Raw genomic sequence first — 26,410 nt, forward strand, 5'->3', positions numbered from 1 at the left:
ATATCACACTATTGATCAGACGTATAAAAGTAAGATCAGCTTTCTGGGAGTGCATTATAATTTGATGTCGTAATGGTTGTTTCAGTGTGTAATAGTCTCTGAAGATTTGTGTTTGTTAGATGAAATCCAGAATCTGATCCAACAGAATTCATACATCAAAGTACTTCTTCACAAATGTGAACTGACTCAAAAAGATGACGTTGCATGTGTAAAATGTTTCGGAGTGGTAAACGTTTCCTGTTCCAGTCAAAGAGAAGATTTACGCTGTTATCAGTTAAGAGGCTCACTAGTTCCGTTCGGAGATAATGATTAGCCCCTTGAATGTCAAAAGTAAGTAGAACAACTAGCAAATAAGATGCAATAACCACGAAGTGAATACTGGGAAAATCCCTCCAAAGTTTTTGATTTAATAGTACTGCTATTCTTCGAATTGTTTTCCTTGCTTATTATGTTCACTATTATTCAGGACTTAAGTGATCGTATTTTCATATCTATTTACCTTCTCGCAAGCCTTTTTTGTTTGACCTTAGTTAAGGTTTGTTTTTATCATTCAATTTGATGGTCGTACGATATCGAACCACTGAAAATAAAATCTTGTTTTAATGAACTTAACGTTATAACGTGTAGCAGCTGTTTACGTTCGTTTCAAACCTTTGCCACTTTACTGGATTTTTTCAGAAAGACATTTGATTGTATTTTGCTTCAAATTTTAGTGCTGGATATTAGATACTTAAAATCTGTGTTTATCAATTATTTTTCGCTTTAGAAAACATTATTTTGTGCCGGAGAAGTATTCAGCTATTTAGTAGAGTAGTGACATTTTTGAATAGACGTTCTACATTATATGTTTTCAACATATGATATCACATTAATCACGCACAAAATTTGTGTTTTGATATTATTCTTGTTCGCGAGTGATTCAGAGGCAGAACATAATTTGACATCACCTGGTAAGCCTTAGATTACTGGATCGCCTTCTGAGTTGGAACTAAATAGAAATGGCACCCCGTTAACTTTCTGAAGGCCTAATGGGAAGTTTTTTAGACTGGACTACATTTATATCAGTCAGTCAACCGAGCTTCGGACCCATTCACCGTAGATACAATTGTATGTAGTGATATAATTGGCTTTTGTTAGTATTATTATAAGCTTTATTTAGCACTATGTTTTCTGTACAATACAGAATTCTCAGCACCAATGATTTCAACAAGTTTCCTTTACTTAATTAGTGATCGATCCTGAGGACAAATATTGAGTGGTCACCAGTTAGATGGAAGCAGTTCAAGAATAAACATCTGAATGACGTTCATTTCTTTCAATTCATATTACCAGCTAACACAAAGACTTTGGTTGTATTAGTAGGGCAAGTGGAATATCACTAAAGCCTAGTCAAATCAACCGGCAGTTGGGTCACTGAATATCGAACCGATCATCGATTCCTGTCAAGGTCAAGGACGACCAACGCCCATCAGTTAATCGTATGCCATGGACTGGTACATGCGGCGGTGGTCTTACTTTCGCTTGTATCTTTCGTGCCTCTGGGTAACCCTCGTGCTATTGATAGAAGAAACCAGACAAGTAGTGAATAGGTCTTTATTTAGATCTTCGCGAAGTCACAGTGGAGCGTGGGATTATTTGTTCAGACAAACAAAGCCTCTCAACATTCAATACAAGATAACAGGAAATATAACGCCGATACAAAATAAGGAAGTGAATGAATACTTGAACTATACTGTTTTGACATATGCTTAGTTGTTTGAGGTGGAGTCTTAACCAATCAACCTATGCTGTCACATATCTACTTTAACTAATATATTTCTGTAATAACGTCCTTTGCGTTGTACAGTCTACAAAGTATTTATAGTGCCTCGATAAGTCGATGAGGCAACCCATGTAGGGTGTTGACCGCGAGGTGTCTTCAACGTTAGCTGGTTCGTCACACCATTCCAGTGTTACTTCAGTAAGCCCCCAATCATTCAACATAGATCGTCTACGGTGGTTAATTACATACTTTTTTGTAGACTGTACGGCGAAAGGTTGTAAACGTTTCATAAATGCGTCTGATTAGTTTATACGATTAGTAAACATAATGATGTGTTAAAAAAACAGACAACTTGTTGAAATATCTAGATGGTAGAAACCGGTAGCCCGAATATTCGGGCAAGTCGCCAATTCCATAACTCAGCCATCAGAATATAAGAAAATCGTGTATAAACAACCGTAGCGTTAGTAACTATGGTATCAGAAGTGGTCAAGAAAGCACACTGACTGAGTGAAGGTGACTTTATAGTAATACCAGTAAAGTTACTTTAAATTCAAGTAGACTCAATGAAGCTGACGTCATTTTGTCATACACTGCTACTTCAACAGAATATTCTGAGTGAACTCATGCTTTCTTTAAGTTAACTACATTTCGATTTTATCAGCGTGGCGGTAGACAGAGTGTGTTTGTATTTTATACTATTTGTACCCATTTTGCTCGATTACCTGAAAATATTCTGGTTAAAACTATATTTAAACACAGTGAGTATAGTAAACTTACTTTATCAAACTTTCCATTAGTTTATAAGAACTTTATATTTACTAACATATTTCCGTAATTTTTTGTTGGTGTTCGTAATCGGATGTAAGTAGTTATAATTACCAAGAGTTCAGTCCCCTTTTAAAGATCTCAGTATCATCTTTTAGACTCCTATTTCTTGTTGTCAAGGCTGGAATATCCATTATAAGTCATCTCATCAAAAGTTTACATAGTAGCTTGGAAGTTTCCTAACTGTCGACGTAGGATTAAGTCAGACAATGTTTTTTTGGTGGTTTGGTATTGATTTATAGTTTTTTATGAGACAATTCCGGTTTTTATACGTCTGTTACTCTATGTAGCAAGCATGTCAAGGCTCAAGCCACTACTGCCTTTGTTAACTGTGACTCAAACTTCTAGAAGACCATATATATTAGTAACGATATTTAGAGTAGAAAACCGTATTGATAAGCTGACCGGGTGACCAAAAGGTCACGTCGAATATCATTGATATAGTATTCCTACTATAAATCCTCAAATGCGTTAGGTGAGACCCGAATATGTCATGGATCAGTGGCATTACTTTGAATAGATAAGAATTGGTTGGTAAAGTAAGGATAGTATTTGCTTGATGATGCATAGTTATGTGCAAAAGACCTGGTATTTATGTTCACCGGATCAAGTTGTCACATCGAGATGAAACGTGCTTGACTAAACAGAGTAGTAACAACAATGATATATGACCAGGTGTGTAATATATGATTCGAGAAAGGATAAATTTCTGGAACAACAAAAATGCATTAAGTATTTTTGAAACCCGAGACTTAACATTAGATCAAGATAAAATAAACCCACATCACCACGACTGATTTTGAGCCGTCACTCGTCTCCAACCATTGGTTACCATGGTTTCATGAACCTCACCTAAGTCGTCTAAATTTAACAATGCAAGAAAGTAAAAACTGACCACGAGAACAAGTTATTATCTGTTGCATTCATCAAACTTTCAAATTGATAACGCCATTGGAGACAAATTTTTTCCCGTCCTCAAGTAACATTAGCTTAATGTAGTCTGGTTTAGTGTTAATAATCTGCTATAAAGCCAGCTCAGTCGTTAACACCTTAGAGAGTCGTTAACAGTACAATTGTACAGTGTCATATTCCTGGTTTTTGGAGTTGACGTAACCTGAGTATTTTGCTGATCTTGAATATTCGATCAACCGTGACTCCAGATAAGTAAAAAAAACAGGTAGCCGTCCTCCACATAAAACCTAATACGGTGTTTGTTGACCAAAGTTGACATACCTGGTCAGCACGATGAGATCAAAATAGGACGAAATAATGTAGTAGAAGGGATAAAAAATGGATAAACTTCGGGTGTAAAGGTATGTATGAGGTTATGCTGAGTTTCAAGGCGAGTGATTTTGAGCCATGCATTCCAAAGTCTCCATCCACTGACCGTAGTTATCACGCAGATCTCAACCAGACGATCTGATTGTCCTGACGCCCCCGAATCCCCAAAAGAAACGAAAGGGGGATTTCCATCGTTTCTTTCGGTCCTCTTCCCGATTTGGTGAACAATGCCTTAAATAACTCAGACATGTCTCGCAGATTTTTTCTGCATTTGTGTATGTGATCACTTGGGTTTGTATTATTCATCTCGAGCTTTCGTAACATCGCTTATAACAATGATAACAATGACTCCCATTGTTGTTTATACACTCCAATGTCGTGTAATTTAATGGACAACAATCGGATAGTCCTCAAATCGATTTTTAGAGCAAATTGGTTACTTTCCAGCGAAAACGGGCCAATGTGGACGTCACCAGTGTATACAATATGACCAACCGTATTCGTAGTTTACCTTGAAGAACGTGTGTTCTACTGTCATTTGTTGATTGTAGGTTAGGACATGTGCCTGTTAAGCGTTCTTATTTCGTATCTAAATCCTGCTATAATTGGATATCAAAAAAGTATGGGGCACACGATTAATGATGTGTTACTAAGTGACAAAGGAGAGGATGGAACTGCAGTTAAAAACAAATCAGTGGACAAGAATGATGTATTATATTATGTACAGTTCGGTTTAATACTGGATCAGGAAAGACTTTTTATTCTTGAGAGTTCTCACTTTTATAAGGAATGCAAGAGAGAAAACTACATCGGGATCGCCACTGGTTTCTATTTTGACATATATCTGATAGCTGAGTTTTAAAAGTTAAATAATCCCAATCGGGAGGAAGTCATGGACTGACAACTGTCCTAGACAGTTCATAGCACGGCGTCGTATCGCAAACTGACTATCTATCTGCTTTATCTACCACTCCATCATCGGTATATTATACACGGTTATATTTCCAAAGTATGTCCAGTCCATCAAAACCGGTGTTTCAAGTTAATGACACCGAATTAATTATGGTTTCTGCATCCGAACACACGTTGTCAAACGTCAGGAATAAAATAACACTGCTGTTACCGGATATCAGTCAGTGAAGCTATTGAGTACTGTTTTGGCAAATACAGACTACTTGATTAAGGTCTACTGGGTAACCACAGTCAGTAGTTGGAAGCGTTGGGTAACATGACTCTCGAAGATGAATTCACCCCTTGTCTGATTCAGTATGATTTCATAAATTTTATTCCGTTAACTGTGACTTTGCTGATGTGGGAACTTGTTATTTACGCCTGTTATCCCGCGTGGAGGAGCATACGTGGCGCACCATCATTCTCCCATCGAACTCTGTCCTTGGCAACCCTCTCTAGTTGCTATTCATCCTTTTAGTGTTTTCTTCCAATTCCCGACGAAGCGTGTTCTTTGGTATTCTTCTTTTCCAAGTTAGCGCTTGCCACGTGATGCGGTTTGATGACTTCTACAATGTATATCCTATCTACCTCCAACATCTTTTCTTAATTTCCTCTTTAGATAGAAGCCGGTTTGTTTCCTCCCACAGTAGGTTGTTGCTGGTGGTGTACGGCTAACGGACACTGAGTTTCATTCGTAGACAATTGTTTAGAAATACCTGCACTTTTTTGATGATGGTTGTAGTAGTTCTCCACATTTCAGCTCTGTATAGTAGAACTGTCTTGATGTTCGTATTGAAGATTCTGACTTTGATGTTTATTGACAGTTGTTTTGAGTTTCATACGTTCTTCAACTATATGAATGCCAACCCTTGCCTTTACGTTTGCATCAGACCTTCTTTGTTTATCAATGATGTTTCAGTCAGTCTGTCAGTTACAACGTAGGACCAGGCACATATGTGCATCGGTCCAGGTTGCCATACCGCATCAGCACAACAAGATGAACACCGGATTCATAGCAGTGGTTATGTCAAAGGTGGTAATATATAAGAGAAAGTTTGCATATAGAGATATAATACAAGAAGAAAGAATTGGTTCGTAGAAAGAAAGATATGAAGCGATTTTAATATCTTAGTTTAAGGGAAGACAGGGAGTGTATACACCGACGCCATTGTGATCGGTTCTGAGCCATGTCACCAAGAGTCTCCAACCATTGGTTACGATAGTCACGCGGACCCCAACCAAGTAGTCTGCATCTACCAACATGGCTCAGACTACAAGTTAGTGATTTCAAGCACTGATGCCACGTTTTGGTTTGGCCGCCTCTAACTTTCTTCCAACCATCTCCAATACCTGATAGCATTGCACGTCGTGGTAATCGGTGTTCAGGCATACGTAACACGTGGCCCAACCATCTCAGTCGATGAAGATTCATAACCTCATCAACTGATTTACCATCATTCCCTAATACCCTGCGCCTAACCTCACTATTACTTACCTGGTGATCCCAGCAGACGCCAGCAATATTTCTAAGGCATCTGTGGTCAAATACTAGTAGCTTACGAGTGTCTTCTACTCTTAATGGCCATGTTTCGCTGCCGTAAATTAAAACAGAACGAACTGCCGCGCAGTATACTCGTCCTTTTATTGATAGACGGATATCTCGCCTCCGCCAAATGTGACGTAAGTTGGCAAAAGCCAAACGAGCTTTTCGAATCCGTGCTGAGATTTCGTCCGATACCAACCCATTAGGGCTGATCAGACTTCCAAGATAAGTGAAGTTGTCAACGCGTTCGACTACCTCACTCCCTATCCTTAGTTCAGGTGTTGACGCAGACCAGTCCTGAAGCAACAACTTGCATTTGGAGGGAGAGAAGCGCATTCCAAACATTCTGGCATTGTTGCTCAGTGCTACCAGAAGACTCTGCATTTTGTCAGCGTCTTCACCAAACAGGACTATGTCATCTGCGTATTCTAAGTCGATAAGTGGACCTCCTGGATGGAGATCAATACCCGAGAACTCAGTCGACGAGAAAGTTATTTCCATCAGTAGATCTATGATGAAGTTAAACAAAAATGGGGAAAGTGAACATCCTTGACGGACACCACTTGAGGTTGCAAAGGTAGATGACAGTTCGCCATAAGCTCTGACTCGACTAGTAGTGTTCGAGTAAAGAGCCTTTACAAGGTTTATGTACTCTGGGGTACGCCTTTCAATGACAGACACTGCCACAGAATCTCGTGGTCTACCGAGTCAAATGCTGCTTTTAAGTCGAGAAAGACCACCATTGTCGGACGCCGATAAGTATGCCTGTGTTCTAGAATCTGACGAATGGTGAATATGTGGTCGATGCAGCCACGACCAGGTCTAAAGCCAGCTTGGTTCTCTCGTGTTTGCAGTTCACGAGTCTTAGTTAGGCGTCCGACAATTATCGAGGCTAGTATTTTAGATATTATATTAGTTAAACTAATCCCTCTGTGGTTGTCACAGGATGATTTTGACCCTTTCTTATATATTGGGACGATAAGTGATTGTGACCAGTTAGATGGGATAACGTCTAACTCCCAGATTTTAGCTAAAATATTAGTCAACCTAGTCGCTAAAATTGGACCACCATCCTTAAAGACTTCTGGAGCCAGTCCATCTGGACCAGCTGCCCTTCCTCGTTTCAGATTAACTATAGCCTTTTGAACTTCAGCAAGAGTTGGGGGACCTACTTCAATGTTCTATTCACGCTGTCTGGGAATGGAGGGTAGTTGTAGAGTAGGTGAAGGCCAGCTGAACTGTTCTCTGAAATGTTCCGCCCATCGTTCTAAACGTCTGGACTGGGAGCAGATGAGAGTATTGCCTTTTTCCGATATAATCTCACTTACACTTGACTTATTAATTCCAGTTTCTTTTATTAGTCTGTAGAGCTGTCTTGTGTTCCCTATAGCCGCTGCCTTTTCCATCTCTTGCTTTTGTTGCCCACCACTGCTCACAGTCGTTCCTTAGACTTGCTTAACCTAGATCTGATTTGTTGTCGCTCTTCATCGTGTTCGGAGCCTGATGGGATGAGTTTACGAGAATCCATCAGTGTGATAGACCTTGAGGAAATCCATTGGTTTTTTGTAACCCTTTGGTTTAAATCACTAATAGATGTCACTTCTGCTTCCACAGCTGCTTGTATGTCTTTCCAAGCAACATCTGGGTCAGCCTCGTCTTCAGAACTACCTAAGTGTGAACTCAGTTGTTCTTGGAACCTATTTTTGGTTTTCTCGTTACTCAACTCAGTTCTAATGGGTCTTTTTAATGTGGCTTTTTTGCGTCCGGTGAGGCGCAAGCAGATGCGTGCCCGTATTAGGGCGTGGTCGGAGTTCAAGCAGGTACTCCAGAATGAGCGACAATCTTCTACCGACCCTCTCCAACGATGACTGATGGCAATATGGTCTATTTGAGTCCATCGTTGGTTTGGTGTAGGGGGTCGCCATGTTAGACGATGTCTCTCCTTATGCTTAAAATTTGTGTTTGCTAAAAATAAGCGATTGTCTGAGAACAGTTGCAGCAGACGGTCACCATTATCTGTTCGCTGTGTCGGAATACTAAAATATCCACCTAAATGCCTTTCTGTTTGGTTTAAACTACCTATCTGAGCATTAAAGTCACCCCCTACGAGTACTATGTCTGAGCGTTTAGCTTTCTGAAGAAGTTCGGACAGCTTTCTGTAAAATTCATCTTTCACATCATCTGAGCTGCAGTCAGTGGGAGCGTAGGCAGAAACGACGAAAAGGCAACGACGTGTGTCCCTATCCTTCCGAGTTCGTACGGAGCCGTTTAGCCGAACAGTACATAGACGACTGTTGACGGGGATCCACTCTAGCAGTGCTTGTTCCGCCCTCATGCTTAGTGCTATTTCTACACCTGCCAGTCCACGAGAACTGGCCATCGGGTCACCAGATACACGTAGGGTGTATCTCGTTGGCTCTCCGTTTCGCCGAGGTGAGGTCAAGTGAATGACCACACTGGAATCCTGTATGCGTGTTTCCGAGACACAGCATACATCAATGGAAAGAGACTCTAGGGTTTTAGCCAAGGAAGCCTGCTGACCGATTTGACATAGGGTGCGTACGTTGAAGGCTCCAATGTGTAGTTTGGAGCGAGGTTTCAGTAGACCTGGGACAGGGTTTCGAGCACTAGAATCGTTGTCTATGGTGACACTTGAGGAGGAAGCCGAAGGAGGAAGTTTAGGGTTGAAAGTCGATGTAGGAGGAATAATAGGAATTGAAGAGGAAGGTTGATTATGAATACAGTGGTCTTGGGTGCTGTTAGAGGTATGCCGGCGGTTATCACTTCCCGGTTGCCCACACCGTGGAAGGGTTCTTCTGGAGGTACCTGAAAAGGAAATTGGATTAGAGGCGGTCTCAGTGACCTGAGAGCGTGACCGCAGTGCCCAAGGGACAACTGCTTGAGGCCGGTCGCGCACGGCCTTTTCGTGAGAGGTTTGTGACGTATTAGCTCCGTTCTTCAAAGGGCCTTACCGCTGGAGACGGAAATCCGTGGGGTAAGGTGAGGTGTGCATTTTTAGGGTCGACCTTTTCTAACCCCACCCCTCCTTGTGGGAAGGCGGCATCGCTGTCATGCTGGTTGTCTGAAGGAAACACCTTACTGCTGTCACACCTCTGTACAGTCAGCAGTACGACTTCGCCTTCGGACCTTGGGTTTGTTGCTTTTAGTCTTGCCGCTCTTCAACCGACCTGTCTGACATGGTAGGACCTTGAGGAACGGTTGTTCCAGCCAGTATAGCTCGGTTGCTTCATCACGGTAGGCAAGCCCGACCACCACGTCAAGGTAGCAACAACGGTCGGGCAATGATGTTTCTCAGGTATGTGAATGTTCCCACGTTTTCCAGAGCTGCTTCATCATATTTGATTTGGTCGGTGCTATCCGTGTTGTATTTTATTTATTTATTTTAACACTCAGATATTGGTACAAAGAGGCTCCAAATACATATGCGCTACACAAATCTCATTGATATGTGTGAGGGCTGGGATACTGCCTCGATGCCCAGACCGAAGCGGGTGGTTTTCTTAGGGGGCCACACCCCGAGCCTTGGACTTAAAGGTCTGGCCCACAAGGCAGTGGAGCACCGTGAGGAGATGCAGTCCCATGGTAGCCGGTGACCAATAATTGGTTCATACGCCATTTGTTCCTTCAGGATACTGGAGCCCATGTGCACCACTGGTTTGGAATCAGAGTTTTCCAACTCCCGTTGGTTGACTCTCCGTATCCACCAACCCGGTTAAAGCGCCGGACATTCACTCTTCGTCCTTTCAATTTCGTAAACAACAGTAATGCTGCGAGAAAGCAGTGTGTAGGACTTCCCTAGCAGAGGCTGTATACGCGTGGCCATGTGAGAGCATTTCGAGAGGGAGAGAAGACTCTTCCTACTCTCAGCCGTACCAGGGCATTTGGGAGCGTTGCATTTTTTGATCTTGCTCCATCATTTTTGTGTGTGGAGGCCTACTGCTATGAAGGCTAGCCCTACACTGACTGTCTTGACCTTCATTTTTTCGTGTGTATGGAATAGAAGAGAGGTCATTTGCGAACTCCAAGTCGCTTAGCTATGTTCAAGCTGTCCATTGTATTCCGTGCTTTCCCTCAGATGTGCGGGTCTTCATAATCCATCCAACCACAAGAAAGAGAAAGGTGAAGATTAGGTAGCCTTGTCTAACTCCGGTCCCCACTTGGAATGCGTTTGTCAGCTGTCGTTGATGTAGTGTATTCCGTATGATTTTGACAGTTTTCTCGGGTGCACCATAGTATCGAAGAAGGTTCCATAAGGTTCTCCTATCCACACTGTAAAATGCTTTCTCATAGTAAATGAATTTGATGTATAGTGACGAGTTCCATTCCATCGATTGTTCAACGATTATCCGTAGTGTCACGATTTGGCCTGTGCACGACCGATCCTGTTCAGCAACACTGTTCAGAACTTTTCCTGGTACCGATAGTTGTTTGATGCCTCTGCAGCTGAGTTCTTGCATTCGCTCAGATCTTTCTTCGATATGAAGTGTCCTTCTTTCTAGTCTGTCGTCACCTATTCTCCCTCCCAAATCTTCCTGAATATAATGTGAAGCATCTTTACAGTTGCTTCTATGTCTGACTTCAGTGCATCGATTGGTATATTATCAGGTTCTACTGCTTTCCCACTCTTGATTTGTCTGATGGTCATCCTGATTTCTTCGATCATTGGTGGAGCGACATCTATAGGAAGGTTTATGAGTGCTGCTTCCTAAGCACTTTTCTACAACCGATTGCAACCTCTTGTAAAACTGATCTTTATCTTCGTCATTGCTATCATTAGTGGCTACACAACATCGGATAACATTCATTGTGATTCCCTTGTTTGTTTTGAAGGATGGTTTGATGATCATGGGTCCATAATATCCCCATCCTATGAGTGCTTTACATGCTTCTTTGGACAGCATCAGAGCAACTCCCTGAGTGTGGGGAGCATCGTCTTTTTGACCAGAGTACGGCAGTATCTCTCCCGAATCTGTCCTTTTCTGTATAGCTTGGGTATAATATGTTTCACTTATCCCGAGGATCTCCAAGCTGTATCTCCTCATTTCCGTAGCTATTTGATTGATCCTTCTAGTCTCGTACATTGTCCGAACATTTCATGTGCCTATATTAATTGTCTCACGACCTCGTGACTTCCGAAGAACCTTGGTTTTCACCATGAGGCGTCATAATTCTTCTGAGTGAAAATCCTTCAATGTGGAAGGCAGGGTTTAAATGGTTTGAATTGTTTACTCTGGTTGGCGTTTCTTAGCATTGTTGGTTTCTACAGGATGGGATTGCTGACTCCATGACAAACCCTCCTCCCTTACCCGGACTCGGGACAGTCAGTAACTCTAGGAGAGCTACAGGCATGCTTGCATCTATCCATTCGGTCTTTATCAGTGCTATCAGGAAGGGGCTCTGAATGATTAACCTTCTTCTCTTGGTTGTCAACATCATGATCCATATTTTTAATTCATTTCTTTCAACTTTTTCAGTTGATTTTCTACTACTGTGCAGACTTTTATTCTTACTGTTTGGTTTTTCTTGCGTAGTGCTAATCTGAAGCGGGACAATTTGGATTGGTGTCAATTTATCCCAGAAATTAGGTTATCAGTATCTTCATTTTTGCCCATTAAGTCGTGCTTGTGACCTTTCTTAAATCAAAGTTTATACATTTTTCGTAGTGCTTAGTTTGTGAAGTGGATAGTTATTGAATGGTATTACTTTTTATTATCCAATTTACATTTCTTAGTTGTGCACTTTTGAAATAACTTACATTTTAATGGATAAAACTTGGTTTATCATTATGTATTAATTTTTTTAATTTTCAGCCTAACAATGTTCTATGCACATTTTGTACTCAGCAAAAAGGGTCCTTTGGCCCGTATATGGCTAGCTGCTCATTGGGATAAAAAGCTTACCAGGGCTCATGTTTTTGAAACGAATATCAGTTCTAGCGTTGAGGCAATTTTAGAGCCAAAGTTAAAAATGGCATTAAGAACTTCTGGACATTTATTATTGGGTGTAGTGAGAATTTACTCTCGTAAGGCGAAATACCTACTTGCTGACTGCAATGAGGCGTTCGTTAAAATCAAGATGGCATTTCGTCCAGGTGTTGTAGACCTTCCAGATGAAGCAAATCGGGAAGCTGCTATCGCAGCTATCACTTTACCAGAGAATATTCATGATTTTGAAGCAACTATAGCCGATCTCAAGTAAGTGATATTTAATATAATTATCTTACATTCATTTACAGTGAGATAAATATGAACACTATAGCAATAAATCAAAGTCGTCCGGAAGATATAACTATGCGTGAAGATTTCGGTGAGATTAATCTAGGACGACAAGATGATGATTTCGGAGATTCAGCATTCGATGAAGTATCAAGTCGTGAAATGATTCGTGATGGCGACAAAACATTTGGTGACAGTATTTATCGTGGGAGTGATCATTTGTCAATGCATCATGATGCTGATTTCACGTTAAACCCTGATCAAGATTTGGATGCCACTTTAATCGATGTTAAACGGGGTGGTAGGTTATCTGATACAGAAAAACAAATTAAGTCTATTGATTCAATCACTCATCATGATGATATTGGGATGGTTGATAATGAATTTGATGACGACTTTCTGGGTAAGTTCTGTTTGTTTCTTTTATTTTTACAAAATCTGATATCCTGAAGATTATGTTTGGACTATGTATGTAGTCAGGGGACTTCTCACTGGGGAAAATGCGTATTTGTGTATAGTCCTTCGTTTATTCTGTACTTTGGCCTTCACATTTAGTCTTAATTTAGCCAGGAGTCAAAGATTGTAATTTACTTTATTTGTAGACGAATCTGAAATAAGCCCTGTGTAGTGAATTTTTTTTAATCACAGGTTAAATCTGCCTTCTTGGACACTTGAGAAAGAGATATTTGTTAGGTAGCTAGTCTCCGTTTTCAAGTAGTGGGAGTCGTGTCAGATAACGTGAATGTTTAATACTATTAATGCGTAGTCCAAAGGTTTAAAAATGGATCAGCAATTAACCAATGTGCCCTAACTTCTAAGAGTATTCTTGTAATGCTGTTATGTATGCATACCACGATGGGGCCTTCCACTTTGTTTTCGAATTACACAAAAACGGCTGATTTCAGTCTGCTCTACTTAGTGATTTCTTTTTATTACTTCTGCATCCCAGTTCACTTTAAATCAGTTTGCCAATTCTTAAATTGGTTTCTCCATGAATTTAGTATTTAGGGATTCCACATCTTCAACACTTCAAAAACTATTAACTCTTACGAGGTCCAGGAAGAAGAGGAAAGTGGTTATAAATCTTATATACATTTATCCAGCCCAAGTACAGATTTATGTACTTTGTTCTGTGTCACACATCAGATGTGAAGGCTTTTAATAACTACTCGGATACTTAAACCGATGAGCTATTGTGTTGGGTTTAAATCTACTTACTACATGTTGATTAAAAGCGGATTTCTTAACCACCAAGCCGTTGATCTATTGCAAGATTCATCCTCACTACATATGTAGAGGATATTTTGGTTGCATTGAAGATTTTATTTTATTCTTCTGTCCTGTTTAAACTTGTGTTAATGTAGTCCGGTTATTTATTTGTTCTCTGAAGAATAAATCACAAAACTTCTGTAATCCGATATTCTACCCACTAGGGTATGTAGTGGCTGTGCTTCGATAACCAATCATCTTCGTACCGTTATCATATAATCCTCAACGCTGTTTGAAATCAGAAGGCAAAGAGAAGCAGCGACTACAGTTTTATTAGTAGATAACTCAGACCACAAAGCAATGGGGCGAATGAATGAGTCAGCGAACCGAGAGTGTAGAGTGTAAATGTACATGTATATATATATGTAGGGAAATGAATGGATCATCGAATCAATTAAGGAGCTAATAATAAAGCTAGCAGAATGATATATACGTAGTCGGTAAGCAATGTTCAAGCATACATATTTCATACAAGCACAACAATAATAAAGGTACAATATGTTGCTATAGTACGGATGTCTTTGTCCGCCAAATAAGTTTACAAAAGGGCTTAACCGAATTAAATGAGAACAAACTTAATTGCACATGAGTTGCTATAATAATTATTACAAATATATCATTGCTTTCGCTATAAAAAAGTCCATCCAATGCTCAATTCATTTGAAATTACCACAATAAATTTTGATAAATGGTACTCATGTAGCGACTAGATCGTCACACTTAATTGCTCGTCTTCTGGATCATGGCAACTATTTGTCAATTGGCTTCTGAAAAAAAATATTCTTCTTAAACTGCATTACCATGACAATTTTATATAGTCCGAAGCATGATTGTTAGATTTGAATGATAACAGTCCTAAATATTAAACATCAGAGTATTAAACCAATTGAGTGGTTAGATTTGTATTTGGGGTTCCCTTTATTATTTAATTTCATCAATGCTTCAACTGTTACTAAAATTTTATCAAACCTAAAAGTATGGAAAATAAGTTTTCATAGTAGAGTAACGCTAAAATTAAATTTAGGAGATTTCACTGCCGTAGGAATAATAAGCCCACATGTACACTAAGCCATTTTTTCCACGCTTTATCCCAATACTATTAAATTTGAATAGGAGACAGAGAGAGTTGAAGAATATGTGTTGTCAGCTTTCTATAGAGTTTTAGTGTATGATAAAAAGGAGCTTACTAAAATTGTAATTAAGATTGTGTTTTAATACTAAACATAAAATTTGACTTGTCTTCACAACGTCAGGTCATATAAAATTCATTCATTAATTACAACTAACACGTCTGCATTTCATATTTTATTCACTGAACAACATTATTATTATTATTTCTCGCAATTATCAGCTGAACCAGATGATGATGACGAGAATTTTGGTGGTCGAATTGTTCATTCGTTATTCACTGATGGTATATTTGAAGATCCATCAGCTCAGAAACAATTAGAAAATTTAACATCTGAAATTGAATCTCATATGGTCACAGGTCGTTTCGATCTACATCATAATGATATTACTGCCACTCCAATTCCAACATCGAGTAATGAAGACCTAATATCGAATGCTGCTACTGTCAGTAAACCATTAGACGCTTTTTCTACAGTGTCAACATCAGTAAACGAGTTGATGACAACAGCAACCGCAACAACAGTAGCAATGACGATAACTTCAGAGACAGCTGGATTTGTTGCTCCAACTAGTCTACCAACTGATACAACAACATCCAGAGTTGGACTAGGAGTTACTGCAATGACAGAAAGTACAACTTTAATTGGTAATGAATCTGAAGCGTTTGCCTTACCACCTATTGAGGCAACATATACAACAACAGGCGTTGAACCAAAACGGTAAACTATTTTCCTTTTTTTCTATCCCGAACTGCATAAATCTTCTTTTAGTTTAATTACTTTCCCGTCAGTGGCTGTGTAAGCGTAGTCATATGTGAGCATTTCAAGGAGGAGAGTGAGCTCTTCCCACCCTCGTCCGTTTAGGGGCCTACTCACTGCCTTCTCGTGGTGGGGGTGTTGTTTACGAAGCTAAAAGGACGAAAAGCGAATGTCCAGAGCTCTAACTGGGTTGGTGGATATGGAGGATCCACGTAGGGGAGTTGGGAAATACCGATTACAAAAAACGGTGCTCATGGGCTTCCGGATCCTGAGGGAACAAATAGTGCATGGACGTTTATTGGTCACCGGCTACCAAGGGACTGCATCTCCTAACGTTGTTCCACTGTTTTGTGGATTAGACTTAGGTTATAGGCTTGGGGAGTGACCGCCTAAGAAAACCACCTGCTTCGGTTTGGGCACCTGGCCAGCATTCCAGCTGTCACACAAATCGAGTGACTAAGTGTGACGCGTATATATTTGGTGCCTCTTTGTACTAACGTTTATGTGTTGAAATAAATAAATAGTGTAATTATTATTACATGAGTCTTATCTCAATGGATTTAGAAAAAAAATCAGAAAAATAATAGCAATAAAAGTGTTTCTATGATTATTCTATCACTACTTGGTCAAACCAAACTCTCTCTTCGCATCAGCTAGTCAGTCAAAATCAGTATAGACTCTGGTAGATATGTGCGTTAGTCCAAATTTCCATACCACATTAATACAGTGAGATGAAATGAACAAGATGAACTGAAGTCTAACTAATGTGGAAGTAATGATGATGAGAAAGACAATGTGTTATAATCTCTTTCTTACGGTTATGACCCAGCTATTCCTATTGCTTAGTAATCTCGGATACCGATTCACTCGACAAGTCCCCAAATCAGAACACAGTTGAACAGGAAAGAGATTATATTCCAAATAACAAGGGTAGATGGAAGCAAGAAGCCAGTAAGAAGCACAATAGAGAAAACGTTAGTATATTTATAGTTTTTACATGAGAAGATTATAGAGTATTCTCAAAATATCGACTAGTGCTGATTGGATAAGAATTAGCCAATCAGCGTGCACCAAAGCAGTCGTGCATTGAGCATGCTTTAATCCAGTCTATGTCCTGCTAACACTATGAAATGGTATATTATGGTTCATGATGACCTTACCCATACACATAGTCTTGTATAGGTTCAAATTAACTAAACCATCATATCAACCTATTTAGTAGATAAAGTGTTATTTTAATCCTTGATAATTGGTCTATACTTCTATTTAATTAGCCTTCATATGTGTATTGTTATACAAACGAGTATGCATGAGTGTTTGATTGTATCCGTCTACATATTATTTCCACTTACTCAAGCATCAATTGCTTAAACGATCTTATACACATATTTAATGGATAATGGCTCATCCATTTATATATTTATCTACATGGTATATATAGATCCATTCATTCCTGTCTCATTCTCTACTCTCTAGTCGTATTATATGAATTGCTTTTTTCTTCTAAATAAGCTGTTCTAATTGCATTATTTTGCTTGCTGAAGGTCATCCATCGATTATCCTGTCGATTTTTATATAAGGTATGAGAATAAACACATCATTATCTGCCGCAGCGTGAAGGGATATTGGAACTCATGATCTAGAGTAAGGTAAAGTGCGTGTGTATCCGTATCATTTCAACTGATTCTGACCCAGTTTACTTAGCGTCTCCAACCACTGATGACGGTTGCTGTGCTGACCCTAACAGGGTAGTTTGAATTTACCGTCTGGTTTTTTAGATGTCATATTGTGTACTTGTTACTGTTGAGTAAATTCTTTCCATCAAGCTATATTGAAGTTACTAAATTAAGTGACTAGGGATCTTTTGGCCACCTTTGTTTTAATGTTAGATCGTTAGATACAATAAGAAAGAAACTTCAGACCTACTTTCCATGCTGTCTAACACTCATCAACAAGTCTGCAATTTTTCGAGGTGTCAGTTAATCTTAACCTCCTACGTAGTAATAGATTACGTATAAAAATATGTAGAAGTCTTACGCATATCAGTGAGTGACAGTTTAAACCACAGATTTTTTTAACGAATTGCACACTAGATCTAGAATTTTTTTGCATTACTATCTACTGACAACTTGTTTGGTGTATTTGTTCGTTGTCTGTTCACCAAGTACAATTTAACCTTGTTTACTCCATCGAATATGGCACTCAATGAAGATTATTTATTTGCTTGTTTGATATTCACTATTTTCTACATATTATCCATTTTATAATAGAGCAACAAAACGTAAACGTCGACTTATCGTTGATGAACAAAAGTCAATTCCAAGTGAAGTTATGAAATCCCAAATGGAGAATACCGCTGATATTACAACCCAATTAGATTTGGCACCACCGACTAAAAAATTAATGCATTGGAAAGAGACAGGTAGTGTGGATAAATTGTTTGTTCTACCTGGTCGTGCTATTCCATCACGAGTACTGCAACGCTTATTTATGCGTAATTTATATACTCAGGCTGTCCCAGATGATGTTACTAGTACAGGGGAATCTTTTCAAACATCTAATTTACTATCTAGTCTATCGTTTAATTCAACTACTCAACAACAACAACCGCTTCCTGATCAATCGAATATGCTAACTAATTCGGAGGTAACAATTATTCTTTCAACAATTGTTTGCTTTAAATCTGCATGTTCATATGTCACTGACATTAAAATATCTGTAAATAATATATAAGTGTGCTTGTGTGTAATTTTGTTTTAGTGTTCTAACCTTCTTCTAAACAATGTTTTTGTATTCAGTGCCTTAATTACTACTGTTATTGTCATAGAGTTGTTAGCTTTTTACCAAGCAACCGTAGCTTTGATTCATTTGTGTTTGGGTTTGAATCTTCTCAGTGATGTGTTGAGCACCGAAATTGATCAGTCTTTTTGGCGTATATGCGTCCTGTGCAGATTGTCTTGACATTGCCATTAAGTCACAAGCATTATAAGCAGAGATGAATGGTGACTGGCAGTGGAATCCAGGACTCCGGTTTCGTCCTGTTTGGGACTCTTCAACTTGGCATACCTGTATCCCAGGGTTATTGTTTGCCCTGATAAGGTAAATTGTATTCAGTGACTGAAGAGACGTTAGGCGACATGACTGGGAACCGATCTTGTTGATGCACATGCGTTCGCTCTTGGTTTAGCCTCTTTATATCTTAAGTTCCAATACTACACCCTTTGTTTTCTAGTCCTATTGCTTCTTTTCAGTCGTTCTTCCTTAAGTCAAATCTTTTTCACACTATTTATAACTTTCCTTATGGATGTTGTTAATTTCCTCTTTCATTATGCTTATGTGATGTAACAATTTGGGCCGCAATATGTATTTGTACTAGGTACCACATTAATTATAACTGACTTCCCTCCATTTAATCTACAGAGTTACGTCCTTTTTTTAGAAATATTTTGTTGATTACGACTGAACTTTATGTGCATCCCTATCAGCCTTTATTGGACATTGTTCTTGCTTATCATTTTCTGTATTTGTTGTTTATCTTTCATAACAGGCTTTACAACCAAACACTTCATTCGATCAAAGTATTCAACAGCAACAGTCTACTGATGTATCCATTTCTGAATTTGGTGAAACAATGAAAGATACAATGCAATTACCTCAAAAATTGGGTCCTATATCAGAAATCCCAGAAGACGAATCAGCTCCATTTACTGCTTCACATGGTGAACAATCAAGGCCAACACCTGCAAGTAAGTTCATTATTATATGTGTGGGTATATATAAACGTGGGACGGTAGTTCAGAGGTTATTAAGGCATCCAACTTTTAGCCACTAAACCGAAGGCTCGAACTCCGTTCCACAGACTTCGGTTTGATCAAACTAGTATTGTCACTACCCTTCACATTCAGAATGTGTCTCGAAACCAAACATGCGAACCTGTGTCTGGTAAATGAATTGGTTGAAGAGCATATTAGTGCATTTTTATGCGAGTTTGCAAAAAATTGCAAGTGTGATTTGTCTCTCAAGTATTTATGCATATTCTCTTCTCTCATGATGTCAGGACTCAGAAATTTTACGAGACAAACCATTTCTCGTGATGGGTTATCTAACTAAAAGGTGAAAACTTATACTGAGAATATACTGTACACATTGTATAGAATAAGTACACTCTCTTTTTTATACACATATCATCACCCCCTCCCTTCTCTCTCTCCCCCTGCCCTTTGTTTAGCATCTCATGGCGCCGATAATAATCAAGATGATCTTGATGATGAACCACCTATGCATGATGATTTAGGATTCATGGTAGAACCAGAAACACCTTATCTTGCACCTCCAAGTATTTTATCAGAAGCCCCACCAAGTGTAATGCAAGTAAGTTAAAGGTTTCCAGAAACTTAAAAATTTTAAAACACTGCATACTGTTATATCTTGTGAATCTATGTGCCTTGTTTATTGTATAACGCAACGATACCGCCAATCAGAGTGCAGCGAATTATCGATTGAACCAGTGACGCATATACACGTGCGGGCAACCGAGGGTCCTGATTGTTCCCGCTTCCCTGTCTAGTCCAGCAGGCAGTTGAGTCCAGAACACCAATCTCAGCCTCTGAGATTATGAATCATGATATTTCAAACATACTGGGTTTATATACCAATCAACCCGACCACAACGTACCATAAAATATGAAAATAACATTTGTACAAAATATGGCCAAATGTGGCTGTGAATGTGGGAGATAGTAATTAATAGACAGGCCATAACTCAAGAATGGTAAATCGTACAATAATAGTTCATAGGTCAAAATAAAACTCATAATAACTGGGACATGAATATGAACAGTTCAGTTACATAACAATTATACGATAAAAATATACTCATAATATTGGTCCATATATGGATCCCAAAAGATTACCATTCATTATTCTTATCGGGATATAACATACACTTATTACATGCAAAATACTACTGGGGTTTTTTATGTACATATAAATTTCTTCAGTATTTATCACTATGTTGTAGTAACACAATTATCAAAAGATAACCTGGGAGTAGTTTCTAGAGATTTGTTCATTTTTGAATAGAATTTGTCATCATCATTATCGCTTGATATCATATCATATAAAGAAGGCTTGGCTAGAAAAGCTAATGTTCTCAAGGTTGAAATTTTGTTCAGAAGTGAACGTGCATTGATAAGTAATGTTTAAAAACGGAGTGTATAGAGTGTAAAAAAAACCGAGAGCTTCCCTATTGATGTTGTGTATTTTGGATTTGTATATATGCATACTCTCTCTCTCTCTCTCTCTCTCTCTCTCTCTCTGAGTCTTCATTCGATTTATTATTTATTTATTTAAACCCATAAACATTGGTACAAGGTGGCACCAAATACATATGCGCCACATAGATCATTCGATCTGTGAGAGGGCTGGGATACTACCCGGGTGCCCAGACCAAAGCAGGTGGTTTTCTTAGGGGGCCACACCTCGAGCCTTTGACCTAAAGGTCTAACCCACAAGACAGTGGAGCATCATGAGGAGATGCAGTCCCTTGGTAGCCGGTGACCAACGATTGGTTCATACACCATTCGTTCCCTCAGGATACTGGAGCCCATGTGCACCATTGGTTTGGAATCCGGTTAAAGCGCCGAACATTCGCTTTTTGTCCTCTCATTTTCGTAACCAACACCCCTGCCACGAGAAGGCAATGAGTAGGACTTCCCTGACAGAGGCTGTATACGCGTGGCCATGTGAGAGTATTTCGAGAGGGAGAGCAAACTCTCCCCACTCTCGGCCGTACCAGGGCATTTGGAGGCTGAGTCTTCATTCACTCGTACTCAATTAGTGTGTAATAAAAAAATTGTTAGGTATTAAAATACTTTTTTCTCTCTTCTCTTCATACAATTCCAATTAAGCTAACAGTGAAAAATCAACTATTGATTAAGAAAAGGTATCTTTTTTAAGAGGTGGTATACAAGTAAAAAATTTCTACAAACCTACAAAATGAATATATTTTCAAAGTCAATGACAACCTACATGGATAGAATGAAAGTAATAGATTATTAACAAAACTAATCATATCAATCTATCAATATGCTATTAGACAAGAATAAATTGTATTTGTTTTTAAGCTGTTAAAATGATTGTCAATAACATACACACACACAAACCCTTTAAAGTAGAAACATATTTATTTGAACACATAAACATTAGTACAAGGAGGCACCACATAAATTATTCGATTTGTGTGGGGGCTTGGATACTGCTCGGGTGGCCAGACCGAAGCAAGTGGTTTTCTTAGGGGCCACACCCGGTACCTTTGATCTAAAGGTCTGATCTACAGGGTAGTGGAGCAATGTTAGTAGATGCAATCCTATGGTAGTCGGTGAGCAACGATTGGTTCATACACCATTTGTTTTCTTAGGATCATAGAGCCCATGTACACTTGTGGTTTGGGATCAGGATTTTCTAACTCCCCTAGGTGGACTCTCCATGTCCACCAACCCAGTTGAAGCGTCAGACATTCGCTTTTCGCCCTCTCAATTTCTTACAGAAATATAAATACAAATAATTTTCCACACAAATCTCTTGATACGTTTGATTTAGATTTTTCATTATATACAAATGTCACTTAGACTTAGTACACAATTTTATGTATAACCTTCAGTTATACTTTAATTTTATTTGTGTGTTTCTATGTGAGTGCTAATGATTCCACTACTACTATGATGTGTGTTACTCCCTTTGTACTTTGGAAGCCTGTTTTATATCTGGGCTACTTGTTCTTGACATCAACACATTTCAACAAGTTACCTGTATTTTGTTTGTTTTAACATAACATCATTAACACCGTTGGATAGCAGCTCAGTGGTCTAGAGGTTAAGCATTCGCTCACGAATCCGGAGGTCCTTGGTTTGAATCCCTTGTGTGGGATTGTGGATGCGCATTGTTGAAGAGTCCTATACTAGTACTCATGAATTAAACTATTAAAATTACCAGTCTCCACAAACCCTCATTCTGATAATATATTATATTCACATGGTGTTATTCTTATTCTTATTATCTGACATATAAGCTTCTATTATATGTATTTTATTCGCATGATTTATTTTATTATGTTCTTATTATAACTTGGAACTATTCAATAAGATTTCTTGCTTCTCTTTCAAATTTGTAGTTGACACATTTTAGATGTATTTGAACTGTAACCGACGTTCAAAATTCATTATTGTAACATTTAACATTGTCTAATTCATTTGTTTATGTGTATACTTTATCTTAACCGTTATAATACAATAATTATGGACATACAGCTGTTAAGTCATTGATGCGGGGAAGTCCTACCTCACTGCCTTCTCGTGGAGGCGGTGTTGTTCACGAAATTGAGAGGATGAAAAGTCAATGTCCGGCGCTTTAACCGGCTTGGTGGACATGGAGAGTCCACCTAGGGAGTTGGAAAACCCTCATTGCAAACCAATGGTGCACATGGGCTCCAGTATCCTGAAAGAACAAATGGCGTATGAACCAATTATTGGTCACCGGCTACCATGGGACTGCATCTCTTAACGTTGCTCCACTGCCTTGTGGGTTAGACCTTTAGGTCAAAGGTTCGAGGAGTGACCCCCTAAGAAAACCACCTGCTTCGGTTTGGGCACCCGGACAGTATCTTAGCCCTCACACATATCGAATGATTTATGTGGCGCATATCTATTCGGTGCCTCCTTGTACCAATGTTTATCTGATTAAATAAATAAATAAGTCATTGATGATGAGGTTATATTGCAAGACAGTTTTTTTTCATTCAAATATTACTTGTTCGTGAATACTTGTTGGGTATGTCTAGAGTATTTCTTCTCCTCTGAAATTCCATTCCAGGTTGATATGTTGGCATTAGAACGTGAATTGGCCGCAGCTGATAATGAAGTTGACAATGAATTAGAAAATGTATTTAAAAATGATGCTAAAACATGTGATGGTTTATTATCAGGAAGTGGTTTTCCTGGATCTGAAGCTCCCCTCTCAGCTGATGGTTTACCATTGGAAACAGCCGAGGAACGTCGTTTAGAGAAACGTTCTAAAGTGTTATTACGTATGTTACGTGTACATCAACAACAATATGGTTGGGATGAACCATTAACATTACAAGGTTTATGTCATGGTAATACAAAGAAACAAGTGAGTCAATTTGTTACTTATTTATTTCTAAATATGTTTTCCGTACATACATAATGGTGTATTTAAAGGGAATTTGTGTTTCACCTGTAGAAAATACACAAAATGCTATTCCATCTTATCATGTTTCGTTTAGGCAACCAGATAGTGTATTACTGTGTTACCCAAAATATGTACCACACTTTTCCTGCAAAGTGACTAAGTTGTAGAAAAATTTGTACTGTTTTTAAATGGATGTTCAATAAGGAATATATTTACGATATATATCTTGTGAATAACAAGGAATTCTGTACTATGATGACTGGAATCGATAATCAATATCTTCATGATCACTTGGATGTACAATAACTTCCTCTATGATTGATTGGTTTGTTTCTGAATATTTTTAGCTCAGAAGAAAGGACATTTTCGTGATTCTACATTACTAAATCTCAGTATAGTGATTGTGGAGATTGTTAAGTTTTGATTGAGATTATGAACCGTGACCAGTCGAGCTAATCCGTGTCGGGTAGAAACAGGTGTCTACCTCAGTACAATAGAAGGTGGTTGCTCAACTTCGTAGATTGGTTGAGGTTAGGCATTAGCACCACTGGATACTGGCTCAGTGGTCCAGTAGGTTAACCGTTCGCGCGCGAGACTGAAGGCCGTGGCTTCGAATCCCGCGAGAGGGATCGTGGGTGCTCACTGCTAAAGAGTCCCACAATAGGACGAAACGCCCGTCCAGTACTCTCATGTTTTCAATGGTGGTCTAACATCAATCGGTTCCTGATCTCAATCGTTACTAAATCTCTTGGTCTGTCTAATTGTTCCAACAAATAGTAGTTCACTGATAATGTCCCAGATCGTAAAACATCTATTTTCCAAGATTGTAGATACACCATAATTGTTTTTACCAACTCGCATGAAATTTAGGTCTGAAAGGTTTTCTTACCCAACGTCAAAAAAGTAGTTCATGCGATGTTGAAACACTAGCTGCCACATCAATAGAATTTGATCAACCCTCAAGCATTAGATAAATATTATGCTACTAACTACTCAGTAATCAATGTTTTTCGTGCTTATTTACATTACTTTTCACACTAATAATAGCTATTCTGTGTATCGTTTTGTTTTTTTTCTCAACCAGTCCTTTTACTTCGAATAAGAAAAGAGATTATGATTCTTCTGTATATTATCAATACTAGTGATCAATGTGACGTAACTAAATCGTTGGTTGTGTAATAAGATATGAGATATTAAAGTCAATAATCTTAGCCTATGATACAAGGTGGTAGTTTAAGTCCCTACGATCTAGTTGTTATTAGTTGAGGATTTTAATCAGTAGTAGTATTTTCCAACTCTTTGTGCATTCAAATGAGAGTAGTTCAAAAGTTCTAGCCATTTTTTTGTAAAAAGAGTATGATATTGTTTATTCCATCGCTTAACTTGTTTTTTTGTTCAAACGTCTTCATCTGCAATTTGTCAACATCTAGTTTAGTTTCTACAAATTGTTGTCTATTGACATGGCTCAGAATCTATCACAATGGTGTCGGTGTATACACTCTCTGTTGTCCCTTAAACTAAGAGATTAAAATCACTTCAGATCTTTCTTTCTACGAATTAAGTCTTTCTTCTTGTACTATATCCTTATTGCAATCTTTCTTTTATATATTACCACCTCTGAATTACCTACTTTTATGAATCCGGTGTTCATCTTGTTGTGTTAATGAGGTATGGCAACTTGAACGGATGCATATATGTGCATGGTCTTACGTTGTAGCTGACTGACTGTCTATTGATATATCAGTGTTTTTGACTGATCACTTTTTCGTCTGTTTTTTTTTCGCTTATTCAAATGTCTACATTCAAGGCTGCTTCAAAATTCTATACAGTTCTACTATTACGTAAACAAGGAGCTGTGGAATTAGCACAAGAAGTTGCCTACTCAGATATTTATATATCCCGTGGACCAAACTTTTTCCGTTTGGTGGAAACATAAGTTGTTGTGTGTTTTTTTGTTTGAGACTAACTTTCACATTCTCTTGCATCTCTGTTTTTCGCTGTCTTATACATACATACATATATTGCCTTACTCTATTCAGACGATCAAAGCTTCACATTATCTCCACTGTATTGTGTTTTCATTGACTATACGTGTATCTTCTTTGTGGATCTATGTATATGTATCTCACTGTCATTACTTGTATCATCATTGCTTATTTTTAAATGCATTTCATAAAAGAGAATAACTTTTTCTGTTTATTTTTCGACTTATCATTACTCTCTAATCAGTGTATAAATATTTGATTTTTTATATTATTATTATTAATATTATACACGTGTATGTAATTCACTTGTTAAGATAGTGTATATGTGACATTCTATTTTTTGTATTGCAAATATAAAGTTTTAAAAAACTACAACTCCAGAAGTATCTTTGTTAGTCTTTTTGGAACTGTGAAATATAACGGGGCAGCATTTGACTCCGTAGACTGCGAGATTCTGT

General features: G+C 38.5%; 1 protein-coding gene across 1 annotated transcript; it reads left to right on the top strand.

Annotated features, from left to right (window-relative positions):
* Nucleotides 1-2,423: 2,423 nt before the first annotated feature.
* Nucleotides 2,424-26,410, top strand: RAD21 (Double-strand-break repair protein rad21). Its single transcript, XM_012941387.3, has 9 exons — nucleotides 2,424-2,523; nucleotides 12,197-12,580; nucleotides 12,622-13,004; nucleotides 15,222-15,720; nucleotides 18,030-18,405; nucleotides 19,307-19,505; nucleotides 19,988-20,130; nucleotides 23,629-23,928; nucleotides 25,775-26,410. Exons 2-9 carry the CDS (start codon nucleotides 12,204-12,206, stop codon nucleotides 25,901-25,903), a joined length of 2,406 nt encoding a protein of 801 aa, XP_012796841.1. The 5' UTR covers nucleotides 2,424-2,523; nucleotides 12,197-12,203; the 3' UTR covers nucleotides 25,904-26,410.

The sequence above is a fragment of the Schistosoma haematobium genome, chromosome ZW (genome assembly GCF_000699445.3).
Source record: "Schistosoma haematobium chromosome ZW, whole genome shotgun sequence".
NCBI classification, from domain to species: domain Eukaryota; kingdom Metazoa; phylum Platyhelminthes; class Trematoda; order Strigeidida; family Schistosomatidae; genus Schistosoma; species Schistosoma haematobium.

Coding starts and splice junctions, on each gene's coding strand:
- RAD21 (XM_012941387.3), top strand. CDS start 12,204: ATGTTCTATGCACATTTTGTACTCAGCAAAAAGGGTCCTTTGGCCCGT. Junction 20,131..23,628: donor CCCCACCAAGTGTAATGCAA/GTAAGTTAAAGG, acceptor ATTCCATTCCAG/GTTGATATGTTGGCATTAGA. Junction 23,929..25,774: donor ATGGTAATACAAAGAAACAA/GTGAGTCAATTT, acceptor TCTACATTCAAG/GCTGCTTCAAAATTCTATAC.